The 23,528-nt window shown below is 33.1% G+C and overlaps 1 protein-coding gene across 2 annotated transcripts in view; it reads left to right on the top strand.

Annotated features, from left to right (window-relative positions):
• The window catches only part of LOC106125809 (protein amalgam), a 116,668-nt gene extending 95,810 nt beyond the window's left edge, over positions 1-20,858 (top strand). Inside the window, exons 3-14 of one of the 2 annotated variants that reach the window (XM_013323181.1) lie at positions 9,955-10,050; positions 10,775-10,888; positions 12,960-13,068; positions 13,493-13,629; positions 14,236-14,351; positions 17,391-17,538; positions 18,546-18,636; positions 19,047-19,185; positions 19,415-19,570; positions 19,763-19,937; positions 20,312-20,344; positions 20,667-20,858. In XM_013323181.1, the coding sequence (XP_013178635.1) occupies positions 9,955-10,050; positions 10,775-10,888; positions 12,960-13,068; positions 13,493-13,629; positions 14,236-14,351; positions 17,391-17,538; positions 18,546-18,636; positions 19,047-19,185; positions 19,415-19,570; positions 19,763-19,937; positions 20,312-20,344; positions 20,667-20,758 (1,406 nt within the window). In that variant the 3' untranslated portion in view covers positions 20,759-20,858. The remainder of the gene's footprint in view (positions 1-9,954; positions 10,051-10,774; positions 10,889-12,959; positions 13,069-13,492; positions 13,630-14,235; positions 14,352-17,390; positions 17,539-18,545; positions 18,637-19,046; positions 19,186-19,414; positions 19,571-19,762; positions 19,938-20,311; positions 20,345-20,666) is intronic. The other variant, XM_013323182.1, reaches the window with a different exon arrangement.
• The last annotated feature ends 2,670 nt before the right edge of the window (positions 20,859-23,528 follow it).

Raw genomic sequence — 23,528 nt, 5'->3', positions numbered from 1 at the left:
ACGACTAATATTAAACGGTTATATTCGACTAAGGATAGTTTAATGATCACTTAAGTAAACATTTACAGAAGACAGGCGTGAAGTGGAAGCTATTCCGCGTTTCGTCTGATGAGTGTGCGCCCCGGAGGTCAATATTAGTCCTCTTTTCCTTCCCACCCTTTTTCCTTATAAGGAAAGGATGGGAAGTGGAAGTGGACTTTCCGGATGAAAGGATTCATGGAAAGGAAAAATATTTTCTTTCTGTGCATCCTCTCCTCCGTCGATTAAAGGTAGGCAACGCATATGCAATTGCGTATGTCTATGGGCAGCGGTCACTTCGCTATTTCAGCGATTTCAGGCCGCTCGCTCGTTTGCCAACATTTGATATAAAAAAAATCTTACTTATAATATTATAATGCGAATGTTTAGATTGATGTTTGTTTGAAAGTATCTCCAGAATGCCTCAACTGATCTGGATGAAATTTGGCATACATATAGAACATTTTCTGGACTAACATCTAGGCTAGTAATTAACTTTTTTTTTAATTCCAAGCGGACGGAGTCGCGGGTGATAGTATTGCTATATGTTTACTGCATAATTATGCCTACATTTCTAACATATCAAAATATGTAGTTTAACATAATTATATGGTAAAGTTAGAGGTTATCGTAGTTAGATCTGTCAGGTAATATGTAAAACCTAGACATAGAATATCCTAGATGCTGATAGCATTGATCACCGTGGCTTCGGGGGAGGGTAATACCCAGCTGTTGGTGTCATATGGCTGAAGAGAGACAGAGATAGATAAAAACACAAGACAAGACATGAGATAACTACGTACGCACATAAATATTAGCAGATTTTTTTGTAAATTTACTAATACTTTTACCATTTCAACTAAGCTGTAGGCTTGTGCTAGGATATGGTTTACGACAGTAGCAGGATTCGAAGCCCCGACCTTCCGAAATCCGTACGCTTAACCATTAGGATATTGCCGCTTATATTGTAACAAAACATGTTTAAAGGATGTTTTCATTTATTACATTGTTCCAAATTTAAACGTTCCTGACGTCACGAAACAGAAACGATAAATAAAATATTGAAGTCAAGAACATGCTATGTATAAATATTGGTATATTGTTAGTTGTAATAAAAAGCAATATTTCATCGACCGAGAGCTCAAGGAATTGGGAGCAAATGCGCACCTGTGAAGTGTTAGTATATGGTACAAGTAATAAGCGATTAACTAACCTTTACTAAGATGAATCTTATGTTAATCGGCGAAGTCGAATTTGAGTTTTTTTTATCGTATGCAGCCCTAAATGCAGTTTTAGTTATGAATCTGTCCTTGGCGCCGTGAAATTGGCATTAAATGTGTTAAATATTATAGTTTTAGACGGTATTAATTATAATCCTTTGGCGCGAATGACGTGCTTTCGTTACAAAGTCCAGTGTCAGAATGAATAGTGAGGGGACACATGGACATTTTAGTGGCTATTTTAGGTGGTTATTTTAGGCTTGCGTTGGGTCAATACACTACCACATTTTCAGATTTTATTCCTAACAGTAGAAACAAACATACGATTATCGTTTAGTTAGAACGGCGAATGACCGCACTGAATCTATACGAAACTAACTGTCACACTCGACTCCGTCTGCGCGGGATTAAAAAATAGATTGTAGCCGTTTCTCAGAGCTATTGAATATGCATAAAAAACATCATAAAATCAGTCAAGAAGTACCAGAGGGTATGGTAACTATGACACGAGAATTTTATGTATAAGATTATAAAGAGGAAAGTTTGATTGTTTACATTGAATAGGCCCCGAAACTGAATTGATTTGAAAAATTCTTTCACTGTTTAAAAGTTACACTATCCCTGGATGACATAGGCTTGATTTATTACAAGATTTTTTTTTAATTCGATAGACAAAGTCACAGGCAACAAGTTAGTAAATAATATCGCTCATCGCTTATAACTTGTACCACACAAAAATAGGAAAAGCAAACAATTGAATGCAAACTGTTAGGTACAAGAACGCGTTGTTTCCACAAGTGTCGGTCGTCTTGTGTTAGGTTAGGGATGTATTTTGTTACGTAGTTTGAAGATTTTTTGAAAAAAACAAGATTTTCTTTTATTTCTATAATTACATAAAGTCTTAAATCTATGATATAAAATAAAATATTAAAAAAAAAACGAATAATTCACTAAAATATGTTATTAAAAGGAGTCCCTTTAGGCAAGGTCCCGAAGATACTGGCAAATTTTCTTTTATTACTTAGATGGTTTACTTGAAAAGATGGATGGATGGAGATTAATAAAGGAATTCAGAGCGCTGGTATTTGATTGTTGGAATATTCTAGAAGGCATTAAGAGCACCAGAAACCGTGCATGTATAGATGTTTGTATGTAGAAGACAGAGAGGAGATAGAGTAAGTTTAACAATCCCTAAATCCGCCATCTTACTAATAAATGCGAATGTTTAGATGGTTGAAGGTTTGTTAGAAGATATCTCAGGAACGGCAGAACAGATCTTGATGAAATTTGGCACAGATAGACTACTAATTAAGTTTTCAGATTTCAAAACAACAAAAAAGATACAATGCTGGAAATTAATCACTGACGAGTACTTTTTAAATGTATCATTTTACAATTTAAGTGTTGCTTGCTACAGATTAAAAATGCTCCACATATGGTTACAAAAATGACTCATACACAAATCTTCAAGGACCGTTACTCGAGAGGGAATTATTAATTACACGCACAAATACGATACAAAACTGCTTAAGTACTAATCTCAAGTATTATTATTTAAAACACTCGAATCTATAAATAAATCGAGGTCAATAACATTAAATACAGGAAATGGAATGCGTCGTTGATACTTCGTTAGACATCTGTCAAAATGTTCGCGCCAATTTGACGTTTGACATAAACGTGAGTGACATGTTCCCGCGCGTTTTTATGTCATAACCTATTTATTGGGTGTTATTATTTTTTAAATTTATTTCTGTATCTTGTAATTATAATAAAGATAATTGTTGTTTTAAAATAATTAAGCATAAATTATTAATTCCCATATTAATATTATAAATGCGAATGTTTAGATGGATGTTTGTTTGAAAGTATCTCTATAACGGCTGCATGGATCTTGATGAAATTTGGCATAGATGTAGAACATAATCTGGACGAACACATAGGCTACTTATTTTTTTTTAAATTCCAAGCAGACGGTGTCGAGGTGACAGTTCGTTATAATTTCTATCCAGTCAACATTCATACATCTGCTACCGCTATGGATTTTTCAAATTATCATGTTTCTTGTTTTATAAAACGTAATATTTTTATAACACAAACTGTAACAAATTCAAAATGCTTCTTAACTTGATTATCATCTCAAAAGCACCGACATCGTATATTCATTCTAATTTGACCGACAATTTTATAAAGATACCAAAATAACATTTCAACAGCTTCACTTTTAAAGACCAAATGATACTGGCAACTTCTCCGAATAGATTTATCCCGCCTTTTTGTTTGACATCGGACATAGATTAACGTCGCAGACGGGACTGTGGTTCGAAAATTCTAATGTCACTTTTTAATCCTTAACACTTTATCTTAAAGTTGATTTTTGTTTGTTTATTAATATTTGTTGTATTTTATTAAGTGGCAATGTATTATAATTATTTAAGGATTTAATTTATCATTTTGAAACTTAACAGTTTGGGAATAAAGTTGCTTTTGTAAAATTAATACCTAATAATTAAGCTTGAATCGGATATTCAGACGATTGTATTCAAAGTGTCTTTATTTAGAGTAAAATACTGCATAAGAAATGATTTTTCCACTGTTGATATGCTTATTTAAAAACATATTGATATTTCTGTTTCTATAAAGACATCGAAAAGGATTAAATTTTCAGTGGAAATTCATGGTAACAGACCAGGTTGTCTTACGTGTTGTGTAGACGTGGAATATTACTATCTTACTAATATTATAAATGCGAATGTTTGGATGGATGTTTGTTAGAAGGTATCTCCAAAACAGCTGCATGAATCTCGCTGAAATTTCGCATAGATATAGAGCATAATCTGGAAGAACACATAGGCTACTATGTTTTTTATATCGCGCGGACATAGTCACGGGCGACAGCTAGTAAAATATAAATATCGATTGGTTTATAGAATCGATTCCGTCATTCGACAAGTTAACCCTAAAACGTCGATGGGTTATAAATGGCTCTTCAATCCATTGCAGACCCCCTTTAACCACACCGCTGCATTCCATCACGCCCGCAGGGTCAGTCCGACCCTTGTGTGATGTTTTATTGTTTATTTATTGATGATAATCGTAAATCTTTCTTCTTACTAATATTAAAAATGTGAATGCTTAGCTGGATGGATATTTGAAGGTATGTCCAGAACGGCTGAACGGTTCTTGATGAAATTTGGCATAGATGTAGAGCATAGTCTGGAAGAACACATAGGGTACGAATTTAGGGTATTTTTTAATTACGTGGGACAGAGTCGCGGGCGACAGGTGGTCTGTCTGATAAAGAACATGGTATAAAAACTTCAATTGTTTATGATTCACACATACTAAAAACGAACTTCTGTAATCATATGCTACTGACAAACACAATAACTACTCTTTGAAAAATGAATTTAGATGCACTTATCATTAAACTAGCTGTTGCCCGCGTCTCTGTTCGCGCGCAATTGAAAAAAAAACTTACTAAGTAGCTCATGTGTTTTCCAGACTATGTTCGACAACTATGCCAAATTACACCGAGATCCGTTAGGCATTCGGAGATACCTTCAAACAAATATCCATCTAAACATTCGCATTTATAATATTAGTAACATCTTTCGTTCTTAGTCATTTTAATATATATTTTTAAATTAAGAAACTTGTATGTTTAGTAAGATAGGAAAAGTAATGTTTATTAAGTTAGCAAAAGATAATAAAGGCTCTTGCCACCATGCCAGTAGAGATGGAGGCATTGCCGCCAGTTAAAAACAAAAACTTGGTCATATCGAGCTAAACTAAATACAATATTCATAAATTCCCCATTCGAATGTACCGTGACTTGTATCATTATAGACAAACCGATAAATTATTACTAGTAATAGAAATTTGGCAATAAATACTAATCCAGGTCAGGGACAATTAGGTAAAAGCCGCTCCTAATCTGTCTAATTGGTGATCCAATTGGCTATTGCCATTTTCATTAGCGACTTGGGAACTGAAATAGATTCGATTAAGGGTGCAAGGGAATATTATCTTTATGTCTCATAAAATAAAGTCTAACGTCAAAATGTACTCTAGAAGTTATGATTTCTAATGTCTGTCTGATGACGTCACTAGATCAAAAGATAGAGATGTTTGGAAGATTAATATTGTGAAGTCACTACGTAGAGAAAAGGACAGGTTGATGGTGGTAAAGAAGTAAGATGCTTCACAGGCTTACTAAGGTTTAAATCCAGCGGTCTCTTATAAATAATGGCCCTAAGCCTGTCCTAGACTAAGCGGTCAGATGGTCTATCCAGTGGCCGCGTTAGGATATGGCACTGGATGGAAAGAGACGCCAAAGGTATGATTACAGGCTCACATAACCTTATTACCAAATATTTATAAAAAGACGGCGTCAAAAATTTGCTACTAGAGCTAAAACTTTTACTAAAGAACCATTTATTTTTTTCTTTTTCCTCTCATTTCTTTATATGTATACATTTTTATGTCAAATACATAATTGTCATTTGGTGTCATATGTGTCAAGGAAATGTAACCCGAGTGCAGCAACAAATGCAGCGCACTTTCAGGTCGCTACTCAATTAATCACAAAGAGTAAGCATTAAACAGACGCGGCGTTGATTTATTTATTACCTACAAGGCTCTCAGAGTCACATTGACATTCAATGATAATTGAAACGTCAGACTGTCAATTGAAAGATTAATTTTTATGTTTGTACTAATATTTGAAAGATGTATTCGAAATTTTTTTTTTAAATTACTTTCTAGAAATTAAATTCTTCTCAATAAAGCTTTCTACAACTAACCTAACTGCAGTCAAAATTAAGTTATAATATCGTCTATATAAGATTGTACCTATTTTTGAATGAACAGACGGCTCTGTACGTTTACTCTTTGACCATATAGGAAGTCGACTCGTGACAGAATGATTGCTCGCAGGCCACAGAAGCGGGGCACTTCAAATAATGACAATTAAACGTAGGGACGAGTTATGTGCGCGACTGTACCGCAATGACTAGGTCATATTGTACTTAGGTGACGCATTTTACCTAGTCTAGGAAAAATTATGTTATATTCAATAACCTTAAAATATATAAATAATCCCTACTGACTATCTTACTTCGTACTATGTTCATCATCATCAGCTCACTTTACGTCCCCAATGTGGGGCTCGGACCCTACCCTAAGTTACGGGTGACTAGTCCATAGTCAACCACGCTGGCCAAGTGCGGGTTGGTTGACTTCACACATATCTTTGAATTTCTTCTCAGATATGTGCAGCATCACGATGTTTTCCTTCGCCATAAGAACGTCGGATAAATGTACATAAATCGGAAATCGAAAAACAGATTGGTACATGGCGGGATTCGAACCCAGGACATGCAAATTGCAGGTCAAATACTTGACTCCTGAGCCACCGACGCTTTTACTATGTTATTAATGTTATAAATGCAAATATTTAGATAGATGGCTGCCTGGATCTCGTTGAACTTAGGCATAGATGTAGAACAAGTTCTCTTTATTCCCCGTAGACAGTTTCGCGGGCGATTGCTGTATTAGCAATCATAATCCTTTAGTTCATGTTATCCAAATAAAACACAGTTCTATGTATAATATATGTCATTAAAACGTGCAGAAACGTTTAAAAACAAAGTATAAAGCATTGTAATCAGTATTCGCAATGCATGACAACCGACATGGAGTCTTTCCCCGCATTATTAATATTCCAAAAGGTTCCACTCTGTCTATACCATCACAACACACTACGAACATAAATTGCAAATTAACATTTATAAGAATACAATAATAAGTAATATTTCCTTCCTTCTTTTAATTGCAGTTAGATTTAGTTTAAAATAAATTATACTTTTTTTTTATAAAAAAATCTTAAAAGTCAACGAATCCAACATAAAAATCGTATCCCACAATTTTGCAATAATCCTACTAATATATAGATGCGAACGTTTAGATCAGTCTTTGTAATCAGTTTCCATTTATAAAAGTCACTGATCTTTATAAAAGGATATGTGATTATTTTTTTACTTCGTTCCGATTTAAACACGCCTGATTGATGTGTGACAATTCTATCAATATTATTAGTTATATATAACCGCTATAAACTACTACCAGCGGCAAAATGGCACAAGATACTACCTCGTATATCTAGTCCATTTATAAAGGTCAAAAGTAAAATAAAATAATCGTCCTAATATTGAAAATAGAGCGTCGGTAGCTCAGGGGTCAAGCACTTGACTTGCAATCTGCACGAATCTCTTAGGTTCGAAACCCGCCATGTACCAATGTGTTTTTCGATATCCGATTTACATATGTACATTTATCAGACGTTCTTACGGTGAAGGAAAACATCGTGAGGCAACCTGCACATATCTGAGAAGAAATTCAAAGATATGTGTGAAGTCAACCAACTCGCACTTGGCCAGCGTGGTTGACTATGGCCTAGTCACCCCAACTTGGGTAGACTCCGAGGCCCACAGTTGGGACGTATAGTAAGTAGATGATGATGAATATTGAACATACTTTCCTGTAAAATTATGCACTTACGTTTATTTACGTTGGACACTATGTTATGTCATAACCAGAGGTTTATATGTCTCTAAGTCATAGAAATCTACACTAAGGGACTGTGTAAATAACCAAGAAACAGCTCTCAGTGTGGCAGTAAACATATGAAGTTAGAATTTACCATAATTATCGTATAAGATAAAATCAACATCATAATGTTTCCAGTTTCAATGGCGTACAGTAGAGTCCGTATAAGGGCAAACTAAACACGCTGTATCGGTACGATCTGGAAACAATTTGAGTTATTCACCGGGTAATAGAAGCAGGAGAGAGACGGGCACGCGTTCAGACGAGTATGGTGTAAAATATAGACAGTAGCGATAAGCGGAAGCGGGAGCGATTTGGTTGACCACGGATTTATTTAAACTAAGCGACTTTTGACTTTAGACGAATTTATTAATTTGTGTAACATCAAATAAATATTTATCTATGTAACAAAGGGCATTAAATAACTCATAACACGAACAACTAAATATATTTAAAAAACAAAAGAAATGAAATTGCATTAGTAAAAGTAAATTATAACATTAATGTCACCTTTACACTAATTTTTTATTTGAAATCTGTTTAAATAATAGAAAATGTATAATTGCATAAAATCATTATTTACGCTCTAATTAATCTATCTATTAAATAAATAATTTGTTAATTAGTCAGTTATTTCTAAAATATACCATCACTAGCTTTGCTCGAGACTCCGTCCACGGAGAAATAATAAAACATAATTGTTCTTCCAGACTATGTTTCACATATGTACCAAACCTTCAAACAAATATCTCTCCATTCAAACATTCGCATTTTTAATATTAGTAAGATTATTCTAATGGATATAAGGACAAAAATAGAATCGCTTTTACTCTTAACTTGTACCATACGTAAAAGCTACTAGCCGTCTACCATACCAAATTTGGAAAGACCGCACAACGCTGAGTAGACATTTATGGGAAAATCATGCTTATGTAAATGTCTTCATTGAACTTTGACCTTTAACAGACAGGACCTGTCTAACTCGTATTCTGCTCTGTCAAAAACAAACAATATGAACTTGCATTTGTGTTACTTAGGTTCATAAAGACGTTTAACTTTTTTAGGAATTATCAAACAGTATTGGGTCAGCATGGTTGACTAGCCTAGTCACTCCTAACTTAGGGTAGCCTCCGGCTCAGTGGGGACGTAGTTGATGAAGCAAAATGGTGTAATTTATTACAATTAGATTCGTTGCTTAGTCCATTTCACTATATTCAAAGTCGTAAAGTTTGAAATACGTGGGTATTTGAGGAAAATATAAATAGAAGCTTTTTAAATCTTTTATGTGTAGTTTAACTTGTTAATAGTGTTACTATTTATGGGAGAATTTTTATGAATGGTAATTATGTAAAGAAATATGGATTTTTAGGAAATATTTTAGTACCTACAGGACGTTTACCTTTTAAAGACTTCATAAAAAACATTTTAAAACAAAATCTTATTAATACTATAAATGCGAATGTTTAGATAGACGAAATTTGGCATACATATAAAGCATAGTCTGGAAAAACACATACTTATTATGTTTTTATATCCATGCTGACGGAGTCGCGAGTGACCGCTATTTATTTCTAAAATTTGAATCCAAAGCGTAAAAATGAAACTACGTAACCAATTTATTGTATTTCTTTTTTTTTATTTCACAATAGAATGCAGGGCTCACAGTATTACTTTCACTATTACGTAAACTGTGATTTAAAATAGAAATTATATAAGTATTGTGTTCAAAAATATTCTTTACCTATTTCTCAATTTCAAATAGTCAGTCTCTTTCCATACTCATGACATAGTGTTGAATAGAACGATTGTTAGTTCCAGCGCCAAATTTCATCTTTCCTTTCCCACCCTTTTCTTATAAGGAAAGGATGGGAAGCGAAAGTGGATATAACGGAGGACGCATAGAAAGGATATATAGTCCCTTTCTACGCGTCCCCTTTTCCATCGATTAAAGGTGGGCAACGCATCTGCAATTACGAATCTATGGGCAGTCTCTTCGATATTTCTGCGAATTCAAGTGGCCACTCGTTTGCCACTTATGATATAAAATATATATTCTACACGAACAAAGTCGCATGAACTAATTACTAATAGTACAATGTTATTACAGAAGCGCGGCACTCGATGCACCGGCGTCAGACTGATGATTACGACGTACTCGCTGACGCGGCGATTGACGATGAGGCGCAGAACGACGGTGATGGAGGTAAGAAAACACTTTTATATAATTCTTAGTAAGCAACTTACAAAGGACCTAGTACGAATAATTTGCAACACGCGTCTTCGTAATACTTCTAATACAAAGTAGATGACGTTACGAAAACTTTTCACGTATATTCATGTTAGGTCCTCTGATCTTTAAGTTGCTTTAGTTTATTCTTAATATAATGCTTAGTTAAGTATCGCATTTCTATTTGGATGCCTTTTTAACATCAATTTAGGAACAGTACATTGTATGTTTAAAATTCTTTAGTTTTTAAATCTAAAGCTATTAGTAAAGCTGGTATATCGCCACAGCTACCCAAAATAGCAATGGTTTGACATTTCAATATGTCTACTAGAGTTGTAATCAGCTCCAATTTTACATCATATGATCTCCATGAGAGCGTCGGTGGCTTAGGGCCAGAGCGTCGGTGGCTCAGGGCCAAAGCACTTGACTTGTAATCTGCAGGTTCTGGGTTCGAATCCCGTCATATACCAAAGAGTTTTTTCTTTTTCGATTGACATATGTTTATGGTGAAGGAAAACATCATGATGCCTGCACATATTTGTGAAGAAATTCAAAGATATGTGTGAAGTCAAGCCGTACTAAGCCAGCATTTACTATGACCTAGTTACTAACTTAGGGTAGGCTCTCAGTGGAGATGTATATGATATATATGTATGTATGTTAATGATATGATCTCCAGCATCACATTATTCTGTTACAGGCAATGACGCTGATGAAGAACCTGAAGTGTCTGCGGTGATTCTGACGCAGTCGACCCACTACAACATCACACTTGGCGATAATGTCAGACTCGAGTGCAAAGTGTCACCTGCTGGTAAGTACAAATCTTAAATTACCCTAACTAGCACATAGAATCTGATAGTTACTAAAACACTTTAGCTTAAAACTAAATTGAGGTTAGATTTCAGTTAGAAATCTGAGGACGAAGGACTTCTTTAATAATATAAAGTGCTCTTAATTTGACATAAGTATATTGCTAATATTATAAATGCGAATGTTTAGATGGATGGATGTTTGAAGATATCTCCTGAACAGCTAAACGGATCTTGATGAAATTTAGTATAGATGTAGAACATAGTCTAGAAGAACACATAGGCTATTAAGTTTTTTTTTTTAATTCATCGCAGGCTCAGTCGCGGCTCACAGCTAGTATTTAATAATTTGAAACAAAACGAATGTGTCGATTGACAATCGCTTTTCTATTACATCGTCATCCGCCAGGTGTCACACCATTCTTATTAATATTATTATAATATATATATAATATTCTAATCGCATGGCTATTTAGCATCACAAATGTATGAGGGAACGCCGCTTACACAGTCGAGGAAGTAAATACCCTACCCATTTCGATGAACGATGTGACGTTTAAAACACAATAAGGTGAAATGTCTCTTATGATAACATTTCACTGTATTTGATTTCAGTGGGAAGGGCATTAAATTCTATGGCTACAAATAATGTAAATAGTATTCACACTTTAGTACGTGTTTAGTTTTTTAAATATTTTAACATAATATAATACACAATAAGTCATTGGTATGGATGAATATTTGAGCTTTTTTTACGTTTTATGATGGCGTTATGTCATTATTATTCTATTGGTAACTAATTTTGTTGTGTTAGAAATTTTATTACCATATTTTTGACAAAATACATAGGTTTTATATAAATAAGACGCTTCTAATTACTACGTATGACTTTTGTAGAATTATCTTACTTCTTACTATAGGTAATATAATAAATGCGAATGTTTAGATGGATGTTTGTTTGAAGGTATCTCCAGAACAGCTAAACGGATCTTAATAAAATTTGGCATACATATAGAACTAAGTCTAGAAGAACAAATAGGTTACATTTTTTTTTTAATTCCGCACGAAAGAGTCGCGGGCGACAGTTAGTTTTACACATTTGCAAAAACTTGCTAAAAAGTACAACTTTAAAATTGAATTTAATTCATCAAATGTTGGTACAATATTTTTAATATACATTTTATTTTTATTTTAAGAAATTGTCAAATCATGTCCCAGACGGATCACTTCCGCAAACAATTTAATTCTAAACATTTTATGGGCTTCCTTTAAACGTTCGTGAATTATTTTAAAAAGATTCATTACGCAATAAAAAGTATTGCGCAACGACTACGTTTCCGTTGGCGCCAAATTGCGCCGTCGTTTCCGATTAACTGTACAAACAAGATGGCGGACGGAATGCGCGGGAATTACTGTTTGCAGTTTTATTATCTCGTATTGTTAACGTTTATTATCTTCATGTCAATGAGCGTTTAAGTTGATGAGTTACTTCCTAAATATTTATTTTAGTACTTACTAAGAACGACAAAATTACATTTATTCGAAATAGAGTACAAGTTAAAAATATGACAGCTTGATACCTTGACGCGTTTTTGAGAAAAGACTCTTGACAGACAGACGGACGGACAACAAAGTGATCCTATGAAGGTTCCGTTTTTTTTTCTTCTGGAACGCTAAAAAAAGATAATCATACTTTGAATAACACATAATCAGGAATACTTCGTGTATTTTATATTTGTCAGCACTTTGCCTATTTTACCGTGGGTTTCAAAGACGTACATCTCTGTTTTGTCAAAGATATTGACTGGGATGGCGACATATTTTATACAGAAGTTTTGGTCTTAAGAACCAACGCTTAGTCCCATATATTAAACATTTTTTTAAGCTTTATATTAACTTTGGGTTTTTGCCAAGAACCTATACAAAATTATCATCCTTCTTGTTCCCTTTGAAAAAGACATAGAGTTAACTGTATAAAGATTTATTATAAAGATTCTTGGCACTGGATACTTAAGCATTAAATTAACTACTATAAATATTTGACTATTTAAAAATTGTTCTTTTACGTTACAGACGGCACAGTTGTTCAGTGGACTAAAAATGGTACAATGTATTTCTTCGGAACAATGAAGACGCAAGACCAGCACGCAACTTCCTACGCTCAGAACCAAAGGATATCAATGTGAGTATGCTTCAAAACTTATCAAATACAAAAAAGTGTACAGGAATGTACGGAATTGTGATTGCGGAAGGTGAATGAGCCTATTCTGGGCCATGTGAGTGAAATATTTCTTTATAAGTAAAGGTTCTGATTACTTTTATTTCTCACAACTTAAGCAATGATGTTTTTATTTTTATTTTATTATATGTTAGCAGATTTTTGTTAATTGACCAATATTTCTTGTAACATTCCAAGTAACCTCTAGGCTTGTACTAGGAGGATTTACGACAATAGTCAATGAGAGAGATTCGAAATGTAGACCACATTCTCGGAAATCCGTTCCTTTAACCATTAGGTCATTAACGCTTTGAAACTTGTCCTTGACTTTATGCATTCGGTAACTATAAGCCGGTAACATTAAATAACCATCGTATTTCTCTTCCAGTCCTGCAAACTCAACAGATCTTCTCATCAAAAATGTGACCATAGCCGATAGCGATACATACAAGTGTGAAGTTCTGCAAACAAACAGAGTTACTATTGAACATACATTAAATATCCAAGAAAAACCGAAGATAGTCAGTGAGTATTCTGTAATATTAAAAAGGAAGCATATATGAAACATGCTTGGTGAAGTTAGTAGACCTAATGGCAAACGTAAAAATTAGAAAATTTGTATCAAATGTACATATAATCTTACTGGATGGATGTTTGTTAGAAGTTATGTCTGGAACGACTTAAAAGATCTTATTGGAATTTGGCATAGATGTAGAACATATTGTGGAAAATATAGGCTACTTATTAAGTTTTTTTTTAATTCCACGCAATCGGAGTCTCGGGGGACAGCTAGTTGGTTACAAAAGCAAATAAACAACGAAGGAGGAACAAGTAATAAAGGAGAGGATTAACTAATACTGGGGTTTCAATATTTTTTAATAATTTCACAGACGAAATGCAAATAGAAGGATAGATTATATATTTTAAGGCTTTCTTCAATGAGATTCACTATTCTGAGTTAAGACAGAGTTAACTACCATACCAAGAGTCCTTTTATAGTTACTTAAACTACAATTAAACTTAACTCTCCTTAGTGTAGATTAATCGGTGTCTCTGAGCAGTAATAAGCCTTACTGTTTAAATAATACCTTAATATTATAAATTTACATGATCACCAATTTTCTTTTACAGAATTCTCTGCATCCAACAATGGAGAAGTTGTGGAAGGTTCCAACTTGATGCTGACCTGTGTTGTTGGTGGTTCTCCTCCCCCACAGATCATCTGGTCAAGAGACACTGGCAATGGAGTAAGTATTTGTTATTTGTGATGACATTTTTAATATGAATGAAGTTAGGAGTTGTCGAAGGAAGGAGGCCTAAATGACGAAAATTTCATTAAGAGTAAAAAGGACAGGCATATGGTGATGAAGAACAGCATAGTTTTCCTTTCTTTGCACAAGATTTAGATTTTCTCTTGTTTTATACGTCGTAGGAAAAAGAACAGCCAGCCATTTTCAATTGCTGGCTCGAGGGACCAAGCTTTATCAAAAATGGTACTACAATGGCTTTTTTTGTTAAAAAAAAGAAGAAGAAAAAGAATAGAAGCTGCTCATTTTTAAATTATTACGAACACGGCCTTAATTCTGTGAAATAAATTTGATTACTGAGGACGACATCACTTCAGTGCGTCAGAATGACGTCATCGGTATAGATTAATTCCGTCGAGCAGTTTATGGTCTGATTTAGCTTTCTAGATAATAGAGGATTTTAGGAGTGTTGGATAAATTTATTGGGACTTCATTTACATAGGATTTTAGCATTTATACATTAGTCGATCCAAATGTAATATATCACTAATCTCTTTAGAACTTAACCGTGGGTTTCTGAGACAAATCTCGTTTAACATATTAATATCTCTGTTTTGTCAAATTATAGGAATGACGATATGTTTTATATAGACTTTGGTCTCAGATATCAACGGTATACAATTTTAAACATCTGAATCTTTAAAATAAAAGTAACCAAACTAAAAAACAAAGAAAAAATAGTCTGGAATATCATCTCAACTAACAACAATATTTATTTTTACTCAAAGCATAATCTTGATAATTTAGATAAATGTATTTTGTTAATAAACTCGTTGTCTACTGGTATTAATCAATTTAATCTTACTAATATTATAAATGCGAATATTTAGATGGATGTTTGTTTGAAGATATCTCCAGAGCAGGTGCGTGGATCATGCTGAAATTTAGCATAAATGTAGAACATAGTCTGATAGACCACATATGCTATATTTTGTTTAATTCCGCGCGGATAGAGTCGCGGGTGACACCTAGGACACATAAGCCACGTAGTTATTGTTAGATGCTACTTTGTGACTCTCATTTAATACAATGAATTTATTGATATTGAGTAACTATCTGTCTTCGACCGCTTACACGATGTGTCAACAAAGTCTAGACTTATAAATATAATACTAAGAAATACTATACAATCATATTTTCTTAGAATTAATTTATACTAATATTATAGAAGGAAGAGTTTGTTTGTTTAAACGCGCTAATCTCAGGAACTACTGGTCCGATTTGAAAGTTTTTTGTTGGATAATCCATTTATAGAGGAAGGCTTTAGGCTATATAACATTACGCTGCGACCAATAGTTTCTTTTAAATTCCGCGCGCACGGAGTCGCGGGCGACAGCTAGTAGATAAACATAAAGTAGGATTGTGGTCGTAAGTATGTTCTTAATGAAAACATTCGTTGATCTTTAATCGGATGAAAAGGAGACGCACAGACTTCCCCTTTCTGAGCGTCCCCTTAATAATTCCCATAAAACATCTAACCTATTCGATTAGAAGCCTAAATAATCAGATTCAAGTTAAATTCCATACATGGCAGCTATTTTGATTATTTGACATTTTTAGTTTTGCCAGAAATTTTAAAAAAATTAGCTGTCGCCAGCGACTCGATGCGCGCAGCGTAAAAAAAATCAGCGAAATACATGCAGCCATTTTGGAGCTACTTTCAAACAAACATTTGTCAATCTAGACTTTCGCATTTATAAAATTTGTAACATGTAAGATTACGATATAATTGTTAGTTTATCTGTGTAAGAGAGCTTATCACCACCTCAAAATACGGCAACGCATCTGCGGTTCCTCTGGTATTGCTGATGTCCATGGGCGTCGTTGAACACCTCGGTGTTACCGCTGTTCGTTTGCCCCCGTCTGTATTAAAAAAAAAAGAGTTTTTAACGGAATTAGCTATACTTTTCAATATAGATAAAACAGTTTAAAAAAATATGTTTTTCTACCGTTACGTTAATAAATTTATTCCAAACTAAAACTGTCATAGTGTTGTAATCATGATAGACAGAAGTTATCGATACACGACCAACTTAGTAAATAATTGTAGCTAATATAAACCTTATTCCTTTGGAATAAAATACTTTTTTGTATTAACTTCTGTTTGTTACATCGTGTGTGGGATTTATCAATAGACTAGTTAGATAAACTTGTATATATTGATTGCTGACGTCATTATATAGAGAATGACGTTTGTCTGGATATTAATAGAATTGTTAGATAATATTTGAATGAAACTAATATAATGGATGAGCGTCGGTGGCTCAGTGGTCAAGCACTTGACTTGCAATCTGCAGGTCCTGGGTTCGAATCCCGAAATGAACCAATGTGTTTTTCGATTTCCGATTTACATATGTACATTTATCCGACGTTCTAACGGTGAAGGAAAACATCGTGAAGCTGCACATATCTGAGAAATTCAAAGATATGAGTGAAGTCAACCAACCCGCACTTGGCCAGTGTGGTTGACTATGGCCTAATCACCCCTAACTTTGCGTAGGCTCCGAGCTCCTCGGTGGGGACGTATAGTGAGCTGATGATGATGAGTTCTAGAATCATGATATGTTTTTTGGTTTTTAAAAGTTTGAGTCTTGAGTTTCTCGCTTTTGAAGATCATTCTGAACGGGACAAAGACTCTCGCTTTTAGAGATTTTCTGCAGCAGATTCGACTGTATACAATAGTTCATAAATTTTTCAAAGATATATATAAAAAGTCACTTACTGAAGATTTCTGAGACAAAAATCCCCGTCTAAAACATATTGTCATCTATGTTTTGACAAAAGATATGTTTTATACAGAGATTTCGGTCTCAGAAACCCACTATTAACCATTGTAAGTGCGTTAACTTTATACTATCTCTTTTACATTCCAAAAGAAAGACAGAGAGGAAAAATATTTTTGTACTGACTTTTATGTCAACGAAAGAAAGACTTTGAAGTGAAACTCATAAAACTAATGCCATCTCTCTCTATCCTCAGAACGAACGCCTGCAAGAGAAGGACGGCGAGTTCTCTATCAACAGCCTCCATATTAAGAACGTGAAGACGAGTGATGCGGGCAAATATTACTGCTACGCGTTCAATGGAGTCGGCAACAAACAGGCTGAAATTACTGTTGTTGTTAAAAGTAAGTATTAAAAAAAGTATATTTCTACTAGCTTTTGTCCATTTGTCCGCATAAAGGAGGATTAATATAGAAAATCATTTCTTAGTCCTGTCCTATGTCGTTTTAAAAACTCAGAAGTTTTTTTATATCATAAGGTGCCAAACGAGCGAGCGGCCACCTGAAATCGCTGAAATAGCGAAGTAACCGTTGCCCATAGACATACGCAATTGCATATGCGTTGCCTAACTTTAATCGACGGAGAAGAGGATGCACAGAAAGAAAATATTTTCCCCTTCCATGCATAATCTCATCCGGAAAGTCCACTTCCACTTCCCATCCTTTGAGAAAAAGGGTGGGAAGGGAAAGAGGATTTAATTAGGCCTCCGGGACGCTCACTCATCAGACTGTAGTTGGAATAGCTTCCACTTTACGCCTGTCTTCTGTGTGGTCGTGGTATTTCATCGGGCGAGCCGAACCAATTCGTGCGAAGATGTTAAAGCGGGCTCTACCACTGTTAAAACTAACAAAAGTGTCGCCATCAAGTCCCATTTGGGTTTTGTATTAATATATCTAATTGTCAAAGTCTAAAATACTCAAGAATGGCGGTATTTAGAGCATAGAAAGTGTATGTATATATGGAGAAGAGAAATGTGTCAGAAGCGCGACAAATGGATGTCTATGGTTTCTGCCTACCCATGTAGGTTACGGGCGTGAATTATGTTGTTGTAAAAAAGTATTTTAGTAGATATTTCACTAATTATCTTTACTTTTCAAAAGATTATTTGGGTTGCATTATTCCAGTACAGTACCGCTTAATAGTGCTGCATACAACTTGCACATTATAAACACTAAGCTCCAGTGAGCACGTACAGTTGATGCCAACCTAGTAGTGTCTTACTGTACTGGCATAATGTAAACCAACCAAAAAGTGCTTTGTAAAAAATATAATTTTTCGTGTTTAATTTCTGGTCTAAAAGTTAATTGGGATCAATATTGTTTTTTTTAAACGTAAATCTTGTAACTTGCAGGCAAACCTCGTGTTCACGTGCCCAAAGCTATCATCAACTCCGCCGTCAACGTGGAAGCTGTATTACAATGTTCTGTTCACGAAGCCGCCCCGTAAGTTTACAAACTGCCTTACTTTTGAGTCACTGGTGACAAACAAATTAATTAATAATCTTATTAAGAATTAAATTAAATTTATTTTTAAACATTTTTTACGTCGCGCTTTTAAAATAGATAATTTAAATTTGGTAATATTTTTCAAATAGTAATTTTTAAATGAATAATTTATATACAAATAATCATTTCTATATAAATTATTTATTTATTTATTTATCAATGATTTACTATCATTTGCCCGCGATTCCGTTCGCGCGGAATTAATAAAAAACTTAATTAGTGTATATGTTCTTCCAGACTATGTTCTACGTCTATGCCAAATTTCATCGAGATCCATACAGCCGTTCCAACATCCATCTAAACATTCGTATTTATAATATTAGTAATATGAGCTTTTCTCCTTCCAGTGCGCACATCCGCTGGTACAAAGACGGTTCTCTGATCGAGGACACATCGAGTCAGTTCACAGTGAGCACACGCGACCACCACTCCAACCTGACTGTCACACCTACCAGTGATCAGGACTTCGGAACTTTCACTTGTGAGGTAAGAACATAAGAACCCATAAGATCTTCAATTTTAAAATGTTTCAAGTAATATCAGTTTTTTGTTTGGAAATAAAATAAAATAAGCCATTCTTTTTATTTAATTTAAAAACAATAAAATTTAAATTACAAATAAATTTTAATTATTTTTTATTTATACATTTTTCTTTTAAAATTGCAAACTTTTTATTAATAAAATAATTAAATAACTGTACACTGTACATTCGCAGGCCGACAACGACCTGGGCAAACATAACAGGTCAATCGAGCTGGTGCAGGAGCCGGTCGTGGAAGATCTGGATGTAGACGGACCCAAGCTGACCTGGACCATACACTCGCACCAGCCGCTGGAACAGATCGAGCTGCAGCTTCGTCAGATGAGTGCGGTAAGTGGCAAATAACTGTGGCTAGAACACGTTGTAGTACTAACTTACGAGTTGTTTTTTCGACATTTCATAATCAAGTTACGTGATTTCTCACGTTTTGAAAAGTTTTTTTTATTCGTTAGAATTTCAAGTTAAGTCTAGCTTATCTTATGAAGGTTTTGTCCATTAACCAAAGTAAACGTTAACTTTCAGGAAGGACAATGGAAGACGATCAATGTACCGCTGCCTGACATCAAGACGCATGAATATGAAATCATCTATCCGCTGTCGGAGCAGGACTTGGAGCCTGGAAAGTACGAGGCGACTGTCAAAGTGAAGAATGAAAAGAGCTGGAGCCAGCACACACCTCCTGCCTTCGTTGATATTGGTAAGTTGAAAGAAGTCAAGAAAGAAAAGATTAATGAAAGAAAGAAGTGAGACATGAAAGAAGAGAATTATTGTTGAAATGAGAAAGAGATGAAAGAAAATACCAAAGAAAGAACGTAGTCTAGATGCAGTGTGATGGAAGAAAGAGAATATGTTCTTTGGGATGACTGCTTCTAGCAATGAATGTCTTTTACCTTTTTTTTTGTACATATTTTTTTTAATTAATATCCAAAGACTTTTATTGCAGTTTAAAAATTTGCCAATTTTTTCTTTGCTTTCTTTGATTTGAAATCATGTTTTTTTTATCATCAACTTAAAAGACACATCATCATGGCATGTTTTTTATTTTGTTTTTTTTTTCTTTTATTTTTTTAGAAGCTCAGCCACAGTTGATCCAGCATGCGTCAGGTAAGAATGCTTTGGGTTTTTTTTTTTATTTTAATCTCATTTTATTCAATACTAATTTATATGCTTTTATTCATTCTTTGACTTAAACTATATAATTTGTACTATTTGCTAAATTTGGGTGTAAATGAAAATGGCGGGTAAGATACAAAATTTTGAACTGACTTGTAATTTGGGACTCTTTGGGAATGCGACCTCTTTTGGGAGAATGATTTCTTTGGGAAGATTGATATCTTTATCTTTAACTTCGTTTATAGCAAAGTAAATAAAAAGCATTAATCCAAATGTGAATATAATTAATATGGAAATTATGATATTCTTCCAGTATACAGAGGCAACTCCGGCCACACCATCCGGCCGACACTCCTCAGCGCAATCTCTACAACTCTAATGTACCTTCTCGTTCGAATGCTTTAAACAATTCATAGCCTAAATTATTTATTATTAGTATCGATATATAAATGGTGGGAAGACAAGATGCACAACAATATTGCTAATTAAAAATATTAAAAAAAAATACGATAACTTCGATCTATCAAATCACATTATTCGATGTTTTAAAATTTTCACATCACTATCAGTTTTTAGTTTTGACAGTTGTCTTTGACTTTGACATTTAACAAATGGCGGTTTTTTTATGCCAGTGAAATAGTGTAAAATAATTATTTGCAGCCGTAGTTTTTTTTTTGCCGCCAAAACTTAATCCACAGATAATAAAAGTGTCTTGTCTCAGAGTGGTCGTTTAGGCTGTTCTTATTCGTATTTTATTCGTGTCTATTAATTCGCAGCTCTTTAATAATAAGTACAAAACGCTTTTATTGTCCCAGTTTTACTTTCGTTTGTATAGACTTTCCCGATTATTCGACTTAAGCCAAGTTACTTAAAAAAAAATCAATTTCGATTAATTATTAAATGCAGCTGTATTCCTTATTCTACATATTGAAATGTAAATATTAATTTTTAATTGTTTTTAGTTAGCTATAAAACATAATTTTTTAGCTTAACTTTTCGCTTTTAATATTTTTATTTTTATTATAGTTGCGATTTTCTCAGAATAAGTTCATTAATTGTATTAAAATATTAGTTTATTACCAAAGTGTAATTAAGTAACATATTAGCGTTAAATTAAGTTTATTATTAAAATTGCTTATTAAAAATATTTTATAATAATTTATGCTTTAAAATACAATTTAAATTAAAATTTCGTTTCACAAAAAAATGTAATTAAAATAGAAATTTAAAAAGAATAAAAATATTTTTTTCATAAAAGATTTAAAAAATAAATACAGAATATATTTAAACCAGTCAATGTAGCTGCCATAAAGTTTTAAATAAAATAAATAATATTTTAGTTTATAACACGTATTTAAGATATTACCAATTATATAATCTACAGATAGACAATCTGTAGACATAGTTTTTCATACAAATTTGACGTCAAATCAAGATTCATAATCCAAAATATAATTTATAAATTAACTTTTGAAATTTAACACAATTAATGTTTATAAAGAAAAAAAATAGTTATTGTGAAAAAACTATAAAAAATATATATTATCCTGAACTTTTATTAAGCAAATTTAAAGAGTGATATATAAACACGGCTAAACACTCACGTATATTCGTCCGGTGGCGGCACCGACTAGTTTCGAGTCCATCGGAGGCCCTTCATCAGGATGTCAACTAGTCGGTGCCGCCACCGGACGTATATACGTGAGTGTTTAGCCGTGTTTATATATCAGTTTAGTATAATGTCTCACGAAAGTTTGAATAATTTAAATTTGAAGAGTTACAATATTTTAATATTTAATTTTTATGTAGGTCCTATAATGTAGCTTACGTAATTGAGGAAAGGAAAAATGTCATTAATTTTTGTAACGCATTATGAATTTTTATTGAAAATCTACTAGACTTCTAGACAGTAGTGTCTTATTTATCTAATGTTTAATATTTAATTTATGTTTTAATGTTTAAATAAATAAGACACTATTGCAAACACTACTTTTCGATTTAAAAAAAAATTCAAAATCGGAGCAAAAGGAGGGAAGTTACGCGGTAACAGATAAAAATAGTTCTCCGAAGGTAATATTCGCGCCAATTTCGTTCTCCGGATTTATTATCTATAGATTGTTTATCTATGAATTTAATGTAGTTTATTAAAATGTGCCTGTAATTTAAAAAAAGAGTTCCACGCGAGGTGCTTAAAGTTAACGATTTAATAAATTTAATCTTTCGCAGATTTAATATCAGCTAGTCTTTTCTATGATCGCTTTTATAATCTACAGCTGATTATCGTACTATTTCAATATGGCGGATATTTTTAATCTAATTCGATCATTACGATTAAAAATACAGTTTTGTTTTATCATTATTTTATTTCTAAAATCAAATGTTATTTATAATTTGATTACAATACTTTAAATTTAAAAAAAAATGGCAGAAAATAATTATAACAATCATTAATGATTCGTATCGATATTTTTTAATTTTTTTCTTAAAAGAGGCTCTTAATTTTAAATCTATAAATGCACCAAGATAAATGTAAAATATATTTTTATACTAATTAGTCTCAGGCCTAAATATTAAGAATTCAAGTAAATATTTAATAAAACAGACATTTGGTTAACGAAATATTTTAGTTCCTTTACATTTAACAGACAAGTACAATAATATTGTGTCTTTAGCGTGAGTTTTCACTGTAGAAACACTTGGATAAATGTTCTTAACTTTCAAAATGTTTCCGCAGTGGAAACTCACGGTAAATTATACTTTAGTAGTTTTTACAGTATAGTAATATGTTATGCTAGAAATACGCAAATTATCAAATATATCTCATCTTTCTTATCCATTTTAAAAAACAAAAACAAGTTTTGAATTTCAAATTAAGAAAACGTTTTTTTTTTCATTTTAACGGATTATTTTAAGAATAATAAATGATAATTATTTAAATTGCCGTCAAGTATTTTTTTTAATGTTACCAATAAAATTCGGTCTAATGCATTTACAATTGTAATTCAATTCGTTCTTATTTTGAAAATTAAATTAAATTCGAAAAATAGAAATTAATTTTTTTTTACAAATTTTAAAATATTGATTTAATTTTTTGGCCAATTAATGAAATTGAATCATTTTTTATTTCTCAGAATTTCCAATACTAATTAAAAATATAATTAATTTCTGTTATAAA

This window comes from Papilio xuthus, unplaced genomic scaffold (assembly GCF_000836235.2).
Source record: "Papilio xuthus unplaced genomic scaffold, Pxut_1.1 DF825783.1, whole genome shotgun sequence".
Classification (NCBI taxonomy): Eukaryota; Metazoa; Arthropoda; class Insecta; order Lepidoptera; family Papilionidae; genus Papilio; species Papilio xuthus.
The sequence above is the reverse complement of the archived record's forward strand: the minus strand, read 5'-3'. Positions and strand labels throughout refer to the sequence as shown.